Raw genomic sequence first — 21,236 nt, 5'->3', positions numbered from 1 at the left:
CCCTGGCTTGAAGTGGTTTCCATCATATACAGGGTTTACAGTTTGGTTCTATGGCTCTCAGCACCCCCACTATACAAATTGTTCCAGCACGCCTGCACATAACTCAGCAATGCAAAGTATCCTGCAGAGTCATACCTAGTTGACTTTTGTGCAATGAATGAGAAAGGGGTCCTCCAGAGACCTGCCTTATTTCATGTGGTACTTTTAATATGGTATGCAGCAAGGGAGGGCTCCCTCAGAGTCCCTGCTCATTCTCTTTTCATTTAGCTGCTCAATAAAACAGGATTTCTTCCAGTTTTTAAAAGTACCATACTAAATGTAACAACAAAACATCCTTGCGGACACATGCACAATGCAGCCATTTTGGCATTATAAAGCTGGGAAAATATTACTAAAAATACAAACAAAAAACCCCCAAATCCTAAACCCCTTATTGTTTTTAAAAATATTAGTTCACATGAGAGTAGTACAATTTCTAAACTGTTATAATTTAGCCAAATCAAAACAGATTTTACCAGACTATAGCAATCCAACCTAAGCACTATATCCATTCCATATTTTACCTTCAACAACCTCTCACTTTGAACAATAGAGAGGTTTAAAAAAGTCTTAACTTTTCATGTTGGTAATAGCAAAAATACATTTTTTCCACTGGTTCTACTCTCAAAAACATTTTTTCCCCAAAATGCTATAAATACTCACCTTTGGTCAGATACCGCACCTAGTATTTAAAGCAATCTTAATTAAATAACTGTACACTTTTTGATTCATATAAGTAATGAAACACAACACTGCTCACGTAAGATATTCTGAATTCTATCTTCACTTGTATTTTAGTGATCTAAGATGAATCAAATCACACTCACTTTTCAATAACAGCGTCTTTCTCTCTCAAGCAATCTGTATGTCTCCATTCCCTTCTATGCAGCTCCATTTCCAAAGTTTCATGACGTATTTGTAGTTCTCTTATCTGATTTTCCCACTTCTGTATTTGCTCAGCATGGACTTCTTTCACTGAAACCAGTACTGCATCCTTTTCCTTGGCAAAGCGATCTAGCACCTCATGTCTAGAAATATAAATATGCAAAATAAGGCCATTGTTTGTTTGGGTTTTTCCCTCAAGTCCAAGATTTAAAATGAAGACACACATACCCCTAACTGATACAAAGTACAGAGTAAACTTGTGTGTATCAGAGGGACTGACAAATATTTGTATCACTTCTGTTTGTGAATATCTGGAGAACTAAAAAGTCAAAGCTCTTGGAACAAGTATTAAAACCATTAGCATCAAACTCATCTTTCCATGGGACAGATTACATATTTTCTTCAACAAAGAACGATACTATTCAAAGGAGCCAAGCAATCTGGAGTAAAATGACAAAAATATGTTATATAATTTTGAGTTTAGCAGCCATTCGGCAAAGCACTTAAGCATGTGCTTACCCTTAAGTATGTAAAATAGCCCATTTGACAACAGTGGGACTACTCATGCTTAAAATTAAGCACATATTTCAATGCTTTATTGAATCACTTTATTGCACACTGAACCATACCCCAAGCCCCCACGGCACACCCCCAGTTGGGCCCCCCCTTTTCCATCAGTCTCCCCCTCCTCCAAGCCAGGCCCCTCCTCCAACTCTGGCTAGCCTCTGGATCGCATCCAGTGGTGGCATGTACCTTAACTTTGTACTTCCTGGTTTTTCTGACATTTAGAAAATCTCCTCCAGTGACCAGGGCAGGGCCATTGACACCTGAGTCTGGTGGCTAACTGCCGCCGTGGGTGACCAATGCCTCGAATAGTCAAACTGGTGCCAGGAATAGGGGGAGTGATGCCATATTGGGGAGCATCCCCGAGGTCTCGGTGATGGTGATCATCAGCACAAAGATGACCAGTGCCAACTGTACGGTGACTGGCACTTCCCTCTGGGTGAGACTTGGCATGAGGGCAGAGACTGGGAGCACGGTACTAGCGACTTGTGGCAGTGAACCGGTGACCTGGGCTAACGCGGAGACCAGGGGTGAGGCGACCATGGGCAGCGGGTATTATAGGCCAGTTAATTCTGGGAAACTTTTACGGGAGAGTGCATCAGCCACTTTGTTAGAAGCTCCTGAAATGTGTTGTATGTCGAAATCAAAATCTTGGAGAGCTAAACTCCACTGAATAAGTTTTTTGTTATTTCCTTTGGCGGTATGAAGCCACGGTAGCGCAGCATGATAGGTTTGCAGGTGGAAACACCGTCCCCAAACATATGGGCGTAGCTTTTCCAGAGCGTAGACAATGGCGTAACATTCCTTTTCACTGATTGACCAGTGGCTTTCCCTCTCAGACAGCTTCTTGCTGAGAATCACGACAGGATGGAACTCTTGATTCGGTCCTTCCTGCATTAAGACTGCTCCCACACCACACTCGGACGCATCTGTGGTTACTAGGAACGGTTTGTTAAAGTATGGGGCCCTTAGCACAGGGTCAGGTATGAGTGTCGCTTTAAGCTGGTTAAAGGCCTTCTGACACTCTTCAGTTCACTGAACTGAATTTGGCTGTTTCTTTTTGGTTAGGTCTGTCAGTGGGGCAGCAATTTGGCTGTATTACAGTACAAATCGCCTGGCCTAAGAAGGATTGGACCTGTTTCTTTGACTTGGAACAGGCCACTTTTGGATAGCATCCACTTTGGCCTGTAGGGGGTTGATAGTTCCTTGACCCACCTGGTGTCCAAGGTAAGTCACTCTGTTTAGGCTTATTTGACACTTCTTAGCCTTAACAGTTAGTCCTGCCTCCCCTATGCACTCGAAGACTTTTTGTAGATGTTCCAGGTGTTCTGCCCAGGAATCCGAAAATATGGCCACATTGTCAAGGTAGGCGACTGCATATTCTCCCAAACCCGCTAGGAGACCATCTACAAGTTTTTGGAAGGTGGCAGGTGCATTCCGCAGCCCAAAAGGGAGCACATTAAATTCATACAGCCTGACATGTGTGATGAAGGCTGACCTTTCCGTGGCGGATTCATCTAGCGATACCTGCCAGTACCCCTTGGTTAAGTCCAAGGTAGAGATGAACTGGGCCCGTCCCAGTTTCTCCAATAGTTCATCTGTGCATGGCACTGGATAGTTATCTGGGCGAGTTACAGCATTTAGTTTATGGTAGTCCACGCAAAAACGTATCTCCCCATCTGGTTTGAGAACTAGAACCACTGGAGATGCCCATGCACTGCCAGGGGGGCGGATTATACCCATCTGTAGCATATCCTGGATCTCCCGTTCTATAGCAGTTTTAGCTTGAGGAGACACCCGGTAACGTTGGGCTTTAATTGGGTGAGCATTACCTGTGTCAATGGAGTGGTATGACCATTCAGTCAGTCCTGGGGTGGCTGAGAATGTCGGCGCGTAGCTAGTGCACAGCTCCTTGATCTGCTGTCCCTCCATACGCCCAAGGGTCATGGAGAGGTTCACCTCTTCCATGCCACCATCACTTTTCCCTTCGTAGTAGACACCTTCAGGCCACTCAGCATCATCTCCTCCCTGGGCTATAAACCGACAAACCTTCAATTCTCTGGAATAAAGGGCTTTAGAGAATTAATGTGGTACACCTTAGGCTTTCAGTTTGAGGTGGGGAATGCTATGCGATAATTAACAGCTCCCAGATGCTCTTGGACTGTGAATGGCCCTTCCCACGATGCTTCCATTTTATGGGCCTGGAGCGCCTTTAAGACCATGACCTGGTCCCCTACTTTGAAGGAACGCTCTCTGGCATGTTTATCATACCAGGCTTTTTGCTCTTTTTGAGCATCTTTTAGGTTTTCTTTAGCAAGTGCTAAAGAGGTTCGGAGGGTGTTTTGTAGGTTGATTACAAAGTCCAGAATGTTAGTTCCTGGAGAAGGTGTAAACCCCTCCCATTGCTGCTTCACCAACTGTAATGGCCCCTTAACCTCGCAGCCATATACAAGTTCAAATGGTGAAAACCCTAAGCTGGGGTGTGGTACAGCTCTGTAGGCAAAAAGCAACTGCTGCAACACTAGGTCCCAATCATTGGAGTGCTCATTTATGAATTTACGTATCATGGCCCCCAAAGTTCCATTAAACTTCTCCACCAGGCCATTTGTTTGATGGTGGTAACAGGTGGCAACCAAGTGATTTACCCCATGAGCTTCCCAAAGGCTTTCCATAGTTCCTGCCAGGAAATTAGTTCCTCCATCTGTAAGGATGTCGAAGGGCCAACCTACCCTGGCAAAAATGTCTGCTACTGCCTGGCACACACTTTTAGCCCTGGCATTACTTAGAGCTACTGCTTCCTGCCATTGAGTGTCAAAATCCATGAAAGTCAGTATGTACTGCTTTCCTCTGGGTGTCTTTTTCGGAAAAGGACCCAGAATATCCACAGCTACTCGCTGAGATGGAACCTCAATGATGGGGAGTGGCTGGAGAGGGATTTTGACCTGGTCTTGGGGTTTTCCCACTCTTTGGCACACCTCACAAGACCGGACATAGGTAGAAACATCCTTGCCCATTCCCTCCCAGTGGAACGACTTTCCCAAATGGTCTTTGGTTCTGTTCACCCCAGCATGGCCACTAGGATGATCATGAGCTAAGCTTAAGAGCTTTACCCGGTACTTAGTTGGAACTACCAACTGTCTCTGAGGATGCCAGTCTTCCTGGTGTCCACCAGAAAGAGTTTCCTTGTGTAAAAGTCCTCTTTCTACAACAAACCTGGATCGATTAGAAGAGCTGAGAGGCAGTAGGTTGCTTCGTGACGCCATCCAAACTCTCTGGAGGCTTTCATTTGCTTCCTGTTTGGTCTGGAACTGTTCCCTTGATACTGGAGACACCAGTTCCTCACTGGATTGTGGACCTGGGCTTGGTCCCTCTGGAAGCGATGCAGGTGATGGGGCTGTTTCTGTTGACTGTGAACCGCTCTCCGCTGATGCACTACGTTGGGGTTCAGGCTCCGGCTGAGCCTCTTATGTAGGGTTATCTGCTGCTGCTGGTGCAGGTTCGGTGGGGCCCTCAGGTGTTGGGGTTGCAAGTACTGGATTCAGTGCTGGCAATGGTTCTGGTGCTGGTTGTTCTGCCGGTTCCAGTTCTGGGACTGGCTCTGTCTGGGTCTCTGTGACTGGATCCACTACTGCTGTTGCAGATGTTGGTATGGGGTCCAGTTCCATCACCTCTGACCAGGTCCTGGTAGAAGTTTCCGGAACAGAGCTAGGTGTGACAGCTTGCTTAGCCTGGCTGCGGGTGATCATTCCCACCCTCTTGACTAGCTTCACATGATTGGCCAAGTCTTCCCCCAACAGCATGGGGATGGGATAATCATCACAGACTGCAAAAGTCCACGTTCCTGACCAGCCCTTATAATGGACCGGCAACTTGGCTGTAGGTAAGTCAAAAGAGTTTGACTTGAAGGGTTGAATCGTCACTTGGACCTCTGGGTCGATTTAATTGGGGTCCACTAAGGAAGCGTGGATAGCTGACACTTGTGCTCCGGTGTCCCTCCACGCTGTGACCTTCTTCCTGCCCACACTCACAGTTTCCCTCCGCTCTGAGGGCCTCTGGTGTGATTCTGGTGCAAGGATCTGTAGTCTGTTGGGGTTCTTGGGGCAGTTGGCCTTTACATGCTCCGGCTCGTTACATTTAAAACATCGCCCAGCTGACTGGTCACTGGGGCGAGGTGGGTTGCTGGAGAACGGTGTGGTGGGACAATAAGGTGTCTGGAGTGTTCCTTGGGGTGTAGTAGGGGCCTTGGGAAAGAGACCACTTGGAGACGTCTTCCCCAAAAATATCCCCCCCAAGCCCTACATCCTCTTTTCTGAGGAAGGCTTGATAAAAATCCTCACCAATTGGTACAGGTGAACACAGACTCAAACTCTTGGATCTTAAGAACAATGAAATATCAATCAGGTTCTTAAAAGAAGAATTTTAATTAAAGAAAAGGTAAAAGAATCACCTCTGTAAAATCAGGATGGTAAATACCTTACAGGGTAATCAGATTCAAAACACAGAGAATCCCTCTAGGCAAAACCTTAAGTTACAAAAAGACACAAAAACAGGAATACACATTCCCTCCAGCACAGTTTATTTTACAAGCCATTAAACAAAAGAAAATCTAACGCATTTTCTAGTTAGATTACTTACTAACTTTACAGGAGTTGTAAGGCTTGCATTCCTGATCTGTTCCTGGCAAAAGCATCACACAGACAGCCCAAACCCTTTGTTCCCCCCCCCTCCAGATTTGAAAGAATCTTGTCTCCTCATTGGCCATTTTGGGTCAGGTGCCAGTGGGGTTACCTTAGCTTCTTAACCCTTTACAGATGAAAGGATTTTGCCTCTGGCCAGGAGGGATTTTATAGCACTGTATACAGAAAGGTGGTTACCCTTTCCTTTATATTTATGACAGGGCCCTTCAGGGCTTTTCCTTTTACGGGGGTCGGGGCTCTGGTGTGTGCGGCGGTGGGGGGGGCAGAAGGGGCAGGGCCGGCGGACTAGCCTCCCCAAAGCGTCCGCCACCTGCCACCTATGGTGGTGACAAACTGCTCTGCCTCAGCTCCAGAAACCAACGTCACCCACTCGCCTTCTGGGAGGCTTTCACAGCTGGCTTGTTCTCATAAGGAGCCTTTGTCGGGTCCATCGCCGCACGCAGAGCTGGCTGCAGTGGGAGAGTCCTTTGCTCTCTGGGTGCTGGGAGCTGAGAAGGTGTTGACTGCGCCATCCGTCTGAGTCCCCTACCACTCCCCGGAGTCGGTGGCAGATCCCTTAGGAGGGTAGGTCCCCTCAAGGACATGCCCCCTTGCAGCTTTGGTATGGGCAGGTGGCCCGAGCAGGTCCTTTGCCCAATGCCCCTTGGTCCGACTTGATCAGTGCTGGGTCCCGCTTCTTGGTCTTCTTCTTGGACACCAGTGAAAGGGACCAATGCCGGGTACAGCCCAGTGCCGGGGGTGCGCTATGCACCCAGACCAAAGTGCTGGGCACTGCGTTCGGCTGGGCCAGCTCTGAGGCTGGGCAAAGAGCAGCCTCCATGTGGAGGGCCCTCAAGCGAATGTCACGTTCTTTTTGTGACCTGGGACGAAAGTTCTTACAGATGCGACACTGTTCTTTCACGTGGGATTCCTCCAGGCACTTCAGACAGCTGCCATGCGGGTCACTAACAGGCACAGGCCTATTACAGTCAGCACAGGGCTTAAAACCCAGGGACTGGGGCAGCCCTGCCTGGGGCAAAGTCCCTGCCAGGACCCCAACTGACTAACTATAGTACCTAACAGCTACTTACTAACTAATCTACAATAAAGCAAAACTATTTACAGCTGGAACACAAAGTTCGAAGAGTAAAGAAACCGCTGACCACTTGCAAAGCAAGGGAGAGAGGTGCTCCGACCAACCACCACGGGCAGTAAGAAGGAACCAAGAGGGCGTAGAAACGGCCATGCCTGATATACTGATGCATGAGTGCGGCACTCAAGGGGGCATCACAGCCAACCCTACGGATACTGCTAAAGCAAAAGTCTATGACAACTGTGCACGTGGGCATGCACACACCTAGAATGGAATCAACGTGAGCAAGCACTCGAAGGAGAACTTCTCTTGCAAGCTGAATAATCCAGTTTTCATCATCATTTCATTTACCAGTCTTCACTACTTGAACACCAAAAGAAGAATACACTTAAAGAGAGGCAGAGAAGGTCTGGCTAAAATGTAGGAGAAAAGACGTGGCAAAAACATTCTGCTGAGTCAGGTGTTCCACAGATATTACACAGTAGTACTTATTGATGATAGGAAACCTCAGAACTGAATAAGGAATCATATGAGTAACTGAAGTAGTTACAAATGAATACTGAAACCCTCAGGAATTGATCTACATGGAATCTATTTGTTAAGATAGAACTTTGATACAGGCTGGTGTCACACAGTGAAATAATGCTTCCTTAAACAAACATGTAATACTGAGAAATGCAATGTTATATATCAGAAATACTTACTTTCTCTGAAATGTTTCCTCTTCTTTTTGCCAGGTCAGGTATACTAAATGAAGTTTACATTCTAAATCCTGTATCCTAAATTAGCAAACATTGGGAAAGGAAGAAATAAGATGTATCAATTTTGTAACTGAAATTGTTATGCTTAGTTACAGCAAGGAAGGAAGATGGTGGGGATTAAGCAACTCAGAATAAGAAAATGAAACCAGAAAAATGGCCAGGAAAGGAGGGATGAAGTCAGAAAGTGGACAATGGACAGAATTTAGAACAAGGTTGAAAGGTGGTTAGATATTTGAGAATGGGCATGTGGTACGAGAGTTTATTGCTTTCAGAGAGAAGTAAAAATGAGAGAGTAACAAGAAGGGACTGAGAATTATAGTGATTTGTAAGAACTTGAATTAGACAAAAAGTGAGGCAAAGCAAAAGGAATGTTTGAATTTGTTTTCTATGAATAAAGTGAGACGACGAGTAGCTACGATGGGAACTGAAGCAAGAAAGAAGCTGGGGCAGTTGGCTTAATCAATTCCATTTGAAGTCAAAGCAATGATCTTCTAAAAAGAAAATAAAAAGGTACATTTAGGAGATCCTGTCCATAAAAAAATGACAGTGAATTTAAAAGGACATACAGTCTCTCTCTATTTATATATTTATACCATGTTCTTCACTGAGGTGTTTGAGAGCCAGACCCTGTGAAGGGAGCCCATTACAACAGGAGCTAATGAGATACAACAGCTTGAAAAGAAATCAGACGCACTTCTCTTTTTGTAAAATGATTTTTAAATTAATGTCATTGTTTTAAAATGGCTTGGCTTAGAAACTCTAAATTTGGTTTATCCTATAGTTAACAAGAACTGGTGCCTCTGAGTATTTTGGGTAAGGTTAGGTGATTAACTTTTCAGTTACACAATTTGGCCCCATTCCTGCAGTCTCTGAGGTACATGTGAAACTTTACTTGCATCAGTAGTCCCATTAAAGTCAAGTGAGTAAAATTACACATGTATAACTGTTTGCAGGATCTGGCCCTTGGTTATTCTTTTAATTGAGGCTGGCTTAAGCACTTTGCCAAGTGTACAGGAAAACCCCAGCCCTTTTTGTTAAAAAAAAATATTGAAAATGTAAACTGATTGCTTTCTCCTAAAAAGCAGATTGATTCATGGTACTCCCCACAGCTGCCTCCTCACTTAACTGTATTCATTATCCCCAACCAGTTGCCAGCCACCAGAGCTCCTGTCTTGTGCTCCTACTACTGGCCATTGGTACACATGCACCCTTCACTTCCTCCTTTACAGAGGAACAAGCAGCCACAGCATCTTCAGGTCTCACCCCACGCCCCAGAGGCCCTTGCTCTTTGATTTAGTGGCTCCCTCAGCAATTCTAGCAGGAGAAATGACAGTATCCTCTCCAGTACTTGTGAGCTATAGAGCTTCCCCATTCCTCCCTAAGGAGTTGGGGTGTCTACTCTTGAGCTTCTCCTTCAGAAATAGAGGCACAACAATCTATCCCTTTTTCAATATGAGTGGGAACAGGCGATGGCAGAATCTTCAGACATACATGTGAAGTGGTACACATGGTGGGATAAGTCTCAAGACTGAAATGTTGGTATAGAAGGGATCTTCAGGAAGGGCAGGCAGGATAAAAAGGGAAGAGTGTTGTATTAGATAGCAAAAACACACTTGTTCAGAGGTCCAGAAGGCGGTGAGTGACAGACCAACTGAAAGCCTCTGGTAAAGATAAAGGGGGAAAAAATAGGGGTGACATTATAGTAGGTGTCTACTACAGACCACCAAGTCAGGAAGAGGTGGTGGATGAGACATTTCTAGAACAAATAAGAGACATTTCTAGAACAAAAGACCTGATAATAATGGGGAACTTCAACTACCCAGACATATGTTGGAAAAGTTATACAGCAAAACACAATATTTCTGATAAGATCTTGGAATGTATTGTGAATAATATTTTGTTTCAGAAAGTGGAGTAAGTAACCAGGAGGACAGCCATTTTAGACTTGATTCTTACTAACAGGGAGGAATTGGTAGGAAATCGGAAGGCAAGGCAATTTGGGTGAAAGTGAATATGAAATGATAGCTTTCATGATTCTAAAGAAAGGAAGGAGTGAGAGCAGCAGAATAAGGACAATGGATTTCAAAAATGCAGACTTTAACACACTCAGAGAACGAGTAGGTAAAGTCCAATGGGAAGAAACTCAAAAGGAAAAAGGAATTCAGGAGAGCTGGCTGTTTCTCAAGAAGACAATATTAAAAGGCACAACTGCAAACTATCCCAATGTGAAGAAAAGATAGGAAGAATAGTAAGAGGCCAATATGGCTCCATCAGGAGCTCTTTAATGATCTGAAAATCAAAAAAGAATCCTACACAAAGTGGAGACATGGACAAACTAGTAAGGAGGAGTACAAAAGAATAATACAAGCATGTACAAGCATAAAAAGGGAAATAAGTACAACCCAGGGAATTACAGACCAGTCAGCTTAACTTCTGTACCCGGAAAGATAATGGAGCAAATAATTAAGCAATCAATCTGCAAACATCTAGAAGATAATAAGGTGATAAGTAACAGCATGGATTTGTCAAAAACAAATTGTGTCAAACCAACCTGATAGCTTTCTTTGACAGGGTAACAAGCCTTGTGGATGGGGGGAAGCGGTAGACATGTATATCTTGACATTAGTAAAACTTTTGATACTGCCTCGCATGACCGTCTCATAAACAAACCAGGGAAATGCAATCTAGATGGAGCTACTATAAGGTGCATGCAAAACTGGTTGGAAAACCATTCCCAGGAAGTAGTTACCAGTGGTTCACAATCATGCTGGAAGGACAAAACGAGTGGGGTCCCGCAGGGATCAATTCTGGGTCCAGTTCTGTTCAATATCTTCATCAATGTTTTAGATAATGGCACAGAGAGTACACTTATAAAGTTTGGGGACGATACCAAACTGGGAGGGGTTACAAATGCTTTAGAGGATAGGATTAAAATCCAAAATGATCTGGACAAACTGGAGAAATGGTCTGAAGTAGATAGGATGAAATTCAATAAGGACAAATGCAAAGTATTCCATTTAGGAAGAAACAATCAGATGCACACATGGGAAATGACTGCCTAGGAAGGAGTACTGCGGAAAGGGGTCTGGTGGTCATAGTGGACCACAAGCTAAAATATGAGTCAACAGTGTAAAGCTGTTGCAAAAAAAGCGAACATCATTCTGGGATGTATTAGCAGGAGTGTTATAAGCAAGACACGAGAAGTAATTCTTCCGCTGTACTCTGCTCTGATTAGGCCTCAACTGGAGTATTGTGTCCAGTTCTGGGAGCCACATTTCAGGAAGGATGTGGACAAACTGAAGAGAGTCCAGAGAAGAGCAACAAAAATGATTAAAGGTCTAGAAAACATTACCTATGAAGGAAGATTGAAAAAACTGGGTTTGTTTAGTCTGGAAAAGAGAAGACTGAAAGGGGACATGATAACAGTTTTCAAGTATGTTACAAGGAGGAGGGAGAAAAATTGTTTTTCTTAACCTCTGAGGATAGGACAAGAAGCAATGGGCTTAAATTGCAGCAAGGGAGGTTTAGGTTGGAGATTAGGAAATACTTCCTAACTGTCAGGGTGGTTAAGCACTGGAATAAATTGCCTAGGAAGGTTGTGGAATCTCCATCACTGGAGATTTTTAAGAGGAGGTTTTTTAGACAAACACCTGTCAGCAATGGTCTAGATAATTAGTCCTGCCACGAGTGCAGGGGACTGGACTAGGTGACCTCTCAAGGTCCTTTCCAGTTCTATGATTTTATGTAGGGACAACAGCAGGAAAGTTAAGGCACAAAATTAGTTACACCTAGCAAGGACATAAAAGGCAATAAGAAGAGCTTCTTGAAATACATTATGAGCCAGAGAAAGATGAAGGGAAGTGTAGGTTCTCTGCTTAGCAGGGAAGTAAAGCTAATAACCAATGACATTCGATGAAGTGAGCTGTAGCTCACAAAAGCTTATGCTCAAATAAACTGGTTAGTCTCTAAGGTGCCACAAGTACTCCTTTTCTTTTTATCAGGAAGGCTGAAGTTTTTAATGTCGGTTTTGCTTTGGTCTTCAATAAAAAGGTTAATGGTGACCAGATACTCAACACAATTAATATTAACAACAATGGAAAAGGAGCACAAACCAAAGTCGAGAAAGAACAGGTTAAAAATATTTAGATAAGTCAGATATATTCAGGTTAGCAGGGCCTCATGAAATGTATTCCAGAGTACTTAAAGAACTAGCTGAAGCAATCTCGGAAACATTAGCAATGATCTTCAGGAACTCATGGATAAGGCTACGTTTTAGACACAGGTATTTTTAATAAAAGTCATGGACAGGTCATGGGCAGTAAACAAAAATTCACAGCCCATGACCTGTCCATGACTTGTACTATATACCCCTAACTAAAACTTGGGCCAGGGGGCCGTGGGTTCGGGGGGGGGGGAGGGAGTCACGGGGCACTGTGGGTGCAGGGGGGGGTGGCACAGGACCCCCGCTGGTGCTGTGGGGGCAGGCGGCGGCACATGGCACAGGACCCCCGCTGGTTCCGGGGGTGGGGAGGGTTGGCGGGGCTGGCAAGCTCCCTACCCGGCTCCGACTGGCATGTTCCTGCAGCTCCAAGGGGGAGGGAAAGCCAGGGAGCTCCCTGCGCTGCCCCTGCCATAAGCTCCAGCTTCGCAGCTCCCTTTGGCCGGGAACCACAGCCTCCATCTAGGCCTCTCCGTCTAGGAGCTTCGGGTCATGCCGGCCGCTTCCAGGGAGCCCCCCCAAGTAAATGCCACCCTGCACCCCAACCCTGAGCTCCCTCCCACACCCAAACTGCCCCAGCACTGGCCGTTGTGGCTGGCTCCAGGGCTGCCTGATCTGCTCAAGCAGCCCCGAAGTCAGCCGCACTGGCCTCTGCAAAAGTCACGGAGATCACAGAAAGTCACGGAATCCATGACTTCTGTGACCTCCGTGACAGACACGCAGCCTTACTCATGGAGAACGAGTGAGGTCTCAGAGGACTTGAAAAGGGCAAACATAGTACCTATCTTTAAAAAGAGGAACAAAGAGCATCTGGGGAATTGTAGACTAGTCAGCCTAACTTTGACACATGGAAAGATACTGGAACAAATTATTAAAAAATTAACTTGTAAGCACCTAGAGGATAATACGTTTACAAGGAATAGCCAACATGGATTGTCAAGCAAGAACAAATCATGCCAACCCACCTAATTTCCTTCTTTGACAGATTTACTGGGCTAGCAGATGGGGGATAGCAGTAGACATGATATATCTTGATTTTAGTAAAGGTTTTGACACAGTCCCACGTGACGTTCTCATAAGCAAACTAAGAAAATGTGGTCTAGATGATATTACTATAAGGTCCGTGAACAACTGGTTGAAAGACCGTACTCAATGGTTCACTGTCAAACTGGGACAGTGTATCTATTGAGGCCCCAAAAGGGATCAGTCCTGGGTCTGGTACTATTCAATATTTTCATTAATGACTCAGATAATGGAATGGAAAGTATGATTATAAAGTTTGCAGATAACACTTAGCTGGGAAGGGGTGCACACTGGAGGACAGGATTAAAATTCAAAACAACCTTGACAAACTGGAGAATTGGTCTGAATTCAAGAAGATGAAATTCAATAAAGATAAGTCCCAAACACTTCACTCAGACAGGAAAAATCAAATGAATAACTACAAAATGAGGAATAATGGGTTAGGTGGTAGTACTGCTGAAAATGATCAGGGGTTACAGTGGATCACAAATTGAATATGAATCAACAGCAGCTGAGAAAAAGGCTAATATCATTCTAGACTGTTCTAACTGGAGTGTCATATATGAGACATGCAAGGTAATTGTTCAGCTCTACTTGGCACTGACGAGGCTTCAGCTGGAGTACTGTGTCCAGTTCTGGGCACCACACTTTAGGAAAGATGGACAAATTGGAAAGTCCATAAGAGAGCAATAAAAATTATAAGAGGTTTAGAAAAATCTGACCTATGAGGAAAAGTTATAAAACTGGGCATGTTTAGTCTAAAGAAAAGAAGACTGAGGGGAACCTGATAGCAGTCTTAAAATATTTGAAGGGCTGTTATAAAAAGGACTGTGAGCAATTATTCTCCTTGTCCACTGACTGTAAGACAAGAACTAATGCACTTAATCTGCAGCCAGGGAGATTTAAATTAGATTTTAAAGAAATCTTTCTAACTATAAGGATAGTTAAGCTGTAGAATAAGCTTCCAAGGGAGGTGTGGAATCGCCCTCACTGGTAGTTTTTAAGAACAAGCTGGAAAAACATCTGTTTGGGATGGTCTAGATTTACTTGGTCCTGCCACAGCGCAGGCGGCTGCATTTGACGACCACTCAAGGTCCCTTCCAGCCCTACATTTCTATGGTTCTTACAAGTGGCAGCATTTTTTCTTCCCACCACAGCAGTGGCACATCCTTAATGTCGGTGTGATTAAGAAAATTCAAAGAAAGGACAAAAACTATAGAATCCTTAGTTTTCATGAGCACATGACAAACTTGCTTCACTATGAGTCTTTCAAGACTATGACTGTGATGGACATGGTATAAGATCCTTGACAGGCAATTTTATTTGGGATTTAGACTACACTCTCTCATCCGAGATCCTGGTTCTTTCTCTCTACTGATCATAGAGCCACTCCCACCGACCTTCCCTGGCTCTCTATAGCTCGGGTGGAGTTAACAAGCCACACCTTCCAAAATGAGTCATCAGGAATCACTCAGCATTTCCATTCAGAGATCCACACCTGTTAGGATAAGTCAATGGAAGGCACTGCCACCCTGTTATAGAGAAGTACACTGAAAGGCCAGGGAAGGGAAGTGTTGCATCTAATCAGCCAACTGTGTCCCTGCAGGGAGATAGAGAATAGAAGAACTCATGCCCAATCTTTTGCTTTTTCCCCCCCACTCATGTCCCAGCAGGTGAGCCAGAGAATAGCCATCACCTCTCCTCATTTCCTCACCTGCTAATGTAGTCCTTTCAGTACCGGATCCCCTATATCTTTCCTCCCCATTCGCTCTCCTGCAGATGTAAACCTGTCTGTGTCAAAGTACATATATCACTTTGCCCCTTAAATTCATGCACAACCTACAGAGTTTAGAAGCCCTGACAAACAGCTGGTTTAAGAAGTTTATGAAAGTAAAAATGTCAGTAAAAATGTGATAATCTACACCAAGTTTCCACATAGCAGTGTGTAAAAAATGAGGGACCAATCTGTAATATTTTTATGATGATTATAGGAAACTCCATTTGTTTGATTATGAATGGGTGATAGGTATATGGAAGTCTAAGGGTTAACTCAGTTCTACGGGGCTCTGTAGGACTACAGAAAGGCAGACAACAAATGTAGCTAACCCTAATCCCAATACTTAATATAACACAAGTATCGATTCCTTTGAAAATTCACCCCCACCATGCTCTGATCAGCAAGCAGGTTGGTAGCTCCAAAGGGGAGGGGGAAAGCCCAGGCAGGAATGTTCAACAAAGAACTTGAACGCAGTTAAAAACCTAGGTCTGGAGAGAGGAAGAAGGATGGAGGGTCTAAAGTAACACAGTCCCCAGATGTTGGGGCACGAGGAATAAGTGCAGTCCGACCTGAACTGGCAAGGGAGGGCCAAGCTTAGGGAAGAGAATATGCATACAAACTTTTGTTATTTTTAATCCTGTTCTCTCTGTTCATGAAGTTCCTATGAATAAGTAAACCATACTCTGTTTTGTTTTGAGTAAGCTGTTTTCTATCGGTGGGTTTACCAGCTGGTCAGAGGTCCTTGTGGGGGAAGCATATAGCAGGCCTGAATCCAGAAGGGCCTGTTGGAGGTAAGTACAGTTGGTGAAACAGGATGTACTGTAACCTGGCGACAAAGTGGGATGAACCATAGGGTTCCACTCTGAAAGAAGTGCAGGTATAGACCTGTCACTTGGAAAAGGTGACCTCAGGAGAGACTGAGATAATGCTCAAACATACATTGCATGCTTGAATCATAACACAGTGTTTATAAATACTTTATAAAAACGAAGAAAATTAAAAAATTTTTACACCAAATAAAGAATGCAGCAGAACTGGTCTAAAACCCACACTACCCAGAGACACTCTAGTGAGCACTCGGATCAATGGACATTTCCTTCTGTTGTGAATATGATAGTATGTACTATTAGAGTAGGTGATTGTTTATACAAGAGGTATGAAGCTGCTGAGATTATAAAAGAGTGTGGAAGAAAAAGAAGGGAAGGGTGAATCCAAAAGTAGTTGCTCTTAATCATAACTAGAGTTGTACAGTACTGAGCATCTTTCACAGCTGCAAGATCTTTAAGTTCCCAATCCTTGCATTTGGCCTCTTTCTCCAACTTCAAATTAGTAGTTTCTGCTATTTGCAATGATTCTGCAGCTTTCATCCCAGCCTCTTTCAGAGCCTCCAGTTCTCTGGTCAACAACTTCACCTTTCAAAGGAGGAAACAAAATTAGAAAGTAATTACTCAAATTACTCAAAATTAGAAAGTAATATGAAGGGCATAACAGAACTATTTCACTATGCTCCTGGCGACAGCAGGGAGGTTGTAATCCCCACCACATATAATCAGCCTATCAAGATAAACTCATAATATCTCAAGAACAACAAAATAATATCAGAGTGCTAAAACTCTACCTCCCGCCTCTTCTCCTACCCTTTTTGAAATCAGAAGAGATTACAATTCCTGCCTCAGGACTGGATCATGAAAATGTATTCCTACTCCAGAAAGAGTTCTTTTTCTTTCCAGCCAGGCACAATACTCCGCTCTTTGATTTTGATTTTTTTTAGTTAGGAATTTTTTAAAAAGTCAAAACACTTGCTTGGTCTAATTTTACTACTTATAAAATAGTTCAATGCAATAAAATACTAGAATAAATCTGTATGGGTGAGATTTTCAGAAGCGTTTGGTACGTTGATTGGGATTAGCCCCAGGCTAACACTGAGTTCGTTTGAAAACCCGCGCTATGAGTTCAACCTCCACTCTCATTTCTTTCCATTCACCCTCTCCCTTTTATACACCTCCCAAAAACTCATTTTGTATCCTTTCCCCTCATTTATCTTCCTTGCTAACCCTAGGCCTCTTTTGGGTACTAAAATGACCTACCATTTTGCCTTCGGATCACAACTTAAAATTCCCTTCTTCGAAAAGCTTTTCAACAATGATCTAGTTACCTCAGCAATGTGCCTCATTAATGAAAAAAATCTCCCTTAACTGCCTAAAGTTTGCATCATTATCAAATATATTATTTGTATCTGAATTGTGTTGTCTATATTTGACTTAGAAAAGATCTTTGAGCTATAGACAGAGTGTCTTCCTCTATTTACACAGCACTTAGCACACTGGTGGCATTCAGAAAATAAACTTAACATGAACAGATGTTGAAATGCACATATTTAGGTCAGCACTACCATTATGCACTGTCAAGGCTGATTCCCCACTCTGGCACTTCGAGTGAAGAAGCTGGGGGCCCGCAAGATTTTAAAAATTAATACTGGCCACTCCAGGTTGGTATTAAACTCCCACGGTCACAGCTCCTCTCTGACCTTGGATGGGTAGATGCTGCCACCACCCAAGTGCAAAAAAAAAAAAACGCTTGAGAACCCAGGAAGGAACAGTTTGGAATTCCTTCCTGTGTAAATTGTATTTATTTTGTAGACAAAATGAAAGTATAGCTTAAAGACAAAATTACCTTGAGTTCATGAGAAAGAACTAAATTACTCATTTCATCTGCCTGACGTTGAAATGCATGTTCTCTCTTTTTAATTTCTGCATCAAATTCCACTAGCAGCTCCTGCAATGGATTACAGGGAATGGGTTAATAAGTGCATAAAGAAAGACACACACTTAAAACTTCCCATTATTGCTACCTCTAATGCAATTCCACGGATGGGAACAACAATGGGAATCCTAATATAGACCATATGTCAGCTACCACAGGGTTTTAACCACTGTGTCTTAACCACTGTCTCATCTAGCATTTTGTGGATACAGACTAACACGGCTGCTACTCTGAAACCTGTCTCATCTAGGTTTGCTCTGAGGAGAGTTAGACAACATACTGGCTTAAACATTGTGTCTGGTATACAGTAATTCTCTCACCATTGCTTGCATCAGTGGAGCTATGCCAATGCTACATCAACAACGGGGAATTTAAAGAAAAAGCTCAGTGTAAAGAAGGCTCCTGTGTTACCTAAAATGGCATCTTCCATGTTGTATTAAAGTCAAAGCAATCCACAGTTGCAGAAAAGATGAAATTGCCAAATGTATTTCTTAACTAAAAATGTACATATATTAAATCATATTCCTTTATAATAAATATTTATCCAACTATGCAACCTATAACTTTTGACAAGAAAATGTGAATTTTATTTAAATGAACACTGAACACTGAAATAAACTATACCCTCATATGGATCTAAGAATGTGCTGTTTCTGCCAGTACTGTGGGCTTTTCCTTCTAGACATATGAATTGTGAAAAAACAAGCAATAATCTCAACTACTAATGACAATAAATCATGCAGACTACAAGTTGCGAAAACACAGAATAAAAACACAGAATAAACACAGAATAAATTATTTCAGCACAATTTTTTTGGTCATACTATGTATTAATGTTCCATTTATAAATAGTTTATAAAGGGATAATAAATGTTACAAATTTTAACAGACATGAATAGTGTGTGTTATAGATGGTTATAGTCATATCAGTAAAGGAGCTACAAATGGTTATACACGATCTAGTGACCTATTGGACTTCATAATAATCTATAACAATTTATTAAAACACATATTTATCATTTATTAATATTTTATAAAAGCAACTTGATATTAAAGTATGACCATTTTTTCTATTCTTGAATAAATTAGATGATATTCTAGTTACTTGAGCTATGAATACTACCAGAAAAATCTAAATCTTCAGAAAATTTGGCACAAATACAACTGGAGCTTGTAGCAGGGTGGTCACCTGCTCCGGGCCTGAAAGGGTTACAGCCAGCCCTGGGAGAGGGCTGGGGTGGTAAGCATGGGAACCAAGGGAGCATTGTGCAGAGTCCTGGCCGCTGGCCCTGCTCCCAGGGTTCCAGCACTACCAGCCCCGTGCATGGGGCTCCGCTCCTGACCCTGCACCTAGGGTCCTGCGGTCCTGGCTACTGCCGGCACCATGCCCAGGGCTCTGCTCCTGGCCCCATGCCTGGGGTCCCAGGTGCAGGACCCACACCTAGCCAGTTATTCCCCATTTTGTAGTTGGGCATTTGATTTTTTTCCTGCTTAAGTGAAGTACTTGGCACTTATCTTTATTAAATTTCATCTTGTTGAATTCAGACCAATTCTCCAATTTAAGGTTTTTTTGAATTCTAATTCTGTCCTCCAAAATGCTTGCACCCCTCCCAGCTTGGTGTCATCTGCAAATTTTATAAACATACTTTCCACTCCATATCCAAGTAATTAATGAAAATACTGAATTGTACCAGACTCAGGACTGACCCACTGCAAAACCTCACAAGTTACTCCCTCCCAGTTTGACAGCGAACCATTGATAACTACTCTTTGAGCATAGTCTTTCAGCCAGTTGTTCACCCACTGTATAATAACTGAATCTAGACCACATTTCCCTAGTTTTCTTATGAGAACATAATATGGGATTGTGTCAAAGCAGTAAATAAGATAAATTTTGATTTTCATAAGGCTTGTGTCAAAAGCCTTATGAAAATCAAAATATGTCATATCTCCTGCTTCCCACCATCCAGCAGGCCAATAATCCTGTCAAGGTAACCCCGTTAAATAGGGAGATTTGATTATTATATTACTGCATATTTTGCTAAAAAAATAAGCTCACTGTTATAATGATTATCATTTTGTTTCTGATATTTACATTGCAATGATTTGTAAACTTGAAACGTCCTAAATAAATTTTTTTTAAAAAGGTGAAATGAGTATAAATTATCCTAAAAAATGTTGTTTTTGCAATATATGGGTAGTGAGACACCCTCAGTCGGGTGACACCACTAGGGCTCAAACAAACTCCATTGCTAAGTATTCTCACATTATGAAATGATTGAGTATTAATAGCAGCAGACAATTGTGTGTTAACAATGGCATAAAAAGTGGGAGGAGAAGGTCTTGAAATCAGAGAAGTATGGCATGCTGGCACATGTTAATGTGTTTATTTAGCCTATATGCCTGCCTAAAGCTGCTTCTGATTTATAGAAGCTGACCTTTCCTGGAATTTCAAGGTTAGCCAATTTAGTCCAGTGTGCTAGCTGTATCCCCATATACAAGAATGTTACACCATCTCAGTTTACTAAACATAATCTTACCAATTCTTCCCAAGGGGAGGCTGCCAGACTAGTAAGTAAAGCAACCGCAAGTATGCAAATACCACATGACACCTATTCCTGTAAAGCAACATGCAGTGCTGCCCATTGCACATTTTACATTAATTTTAACATTAGAACTAAAAAGGACTGCCTGAACAGATATCAGATAACTACACCTACCCAGAGCATTCATCTATAATGCACAATTCTGCCATGAGAATGGATGGACGGTAAAGTAGAAATTACACCTACTGTGGCTCGTTTAATACAAAAGTTGTTTTCTATAGACTTCTGTACCTGTTTCTGCAAAGCCAGTTCTCCTTCCACTTCTTGGAGTTTTCTCTCCAACTCCTGTTTCAGCTTCTTATACTCCTCACTGTGATGGTCAATGTCAGAAACCTTAGAACTATAACAACACCAAACAAATGTATATGAAATGTGGTCAATTATGAACTATTGATAGGTGCTTCTGAAAGGTTCTTCCAGCAACAGTGCACTTATAGAAATATAACTTGCAAATATGTAATTTCTTAAACAAAAATGCATCTTAACTTTCTATTCACAATATAGAATTACAAAATAATTGTTTTAATTCTCTTACAAATAAGTAAATATTTAACAATTAATACATTTTCAGATCATCTAATTCAAATTCCTACATAGGCTATATCTTCTGGTTGAGCTTCAGCATATTTTTTAGAAAGCTGTCTAATCCGTGCTAGACTACACTACAAAGCCAATACAGCTATACCAGCAAAGTCTCCTAGTTGAGATGCAGACTATATCAGCAAAAAGAACTCTTTTGCCAGTATACTTAAACCACCTCCCCGAATGACATAAGCTATGCCATCGAAAGGACTCTTTTGTCAATATAAGCAATATCTACATGGGGGGGA

General features: G+C 42.7%; 1 protein-coding gene across 5 annotated transcripts in view; it reads right to left on the bottom strand.

The window, feature by feature from the left end:
- The window catches only part of CCDC57 (coiled-coil domain containing 57), a 148,466-nt gene that overhangs the window by 113,181 nt on the left and 14,049 nt on the right, over positions 1-21,236 (bottom strand). For all 5 annotated transcript variants that reach the window (XM_074970547.1, XM_074970546.1, XM_074970544.1 and 2 more), the window contains exons 3-7: positions 20,638-20,746; positions 17,711-17,812; positions 16,292-16,449; positions 7,962-8,036; positions 867-1,067 (exon numbers count right to left, since the gene is read on the bottom strand). In XM_074970547.1, coding sequence (XP_074826648.1) covers positions 867-1,067; positions 7,962-8,036; positions 16,292-16,449; positions 17,711-17,812; positions 20,638-20,746 — 645 coding nt within the window. The remainder of the gene's footprint in view (positions 1-866; positions 1,068-7,961; positions 8,037-16,291; positions 16,450-17,710; positions 17,813-20,637; positions 20,747-21,236) is intronic.

This window comes from Natator depressus, chromosome 14 (genome assembly GCF_965152275.1).
Source record: "Natator depressus isolate rNatDep1 chromosome 14, rNatDep2.hap1, whole genome shotgun sequence".
NCBI classification, from domain to species: Eukaryota; Metazoa; Chordata; order Testudines; family Cheloniidae; genus Natator; species Natator depressus.
This window is presented reverse-complemented; position numbering and strand designations above follow the sequence as displayed.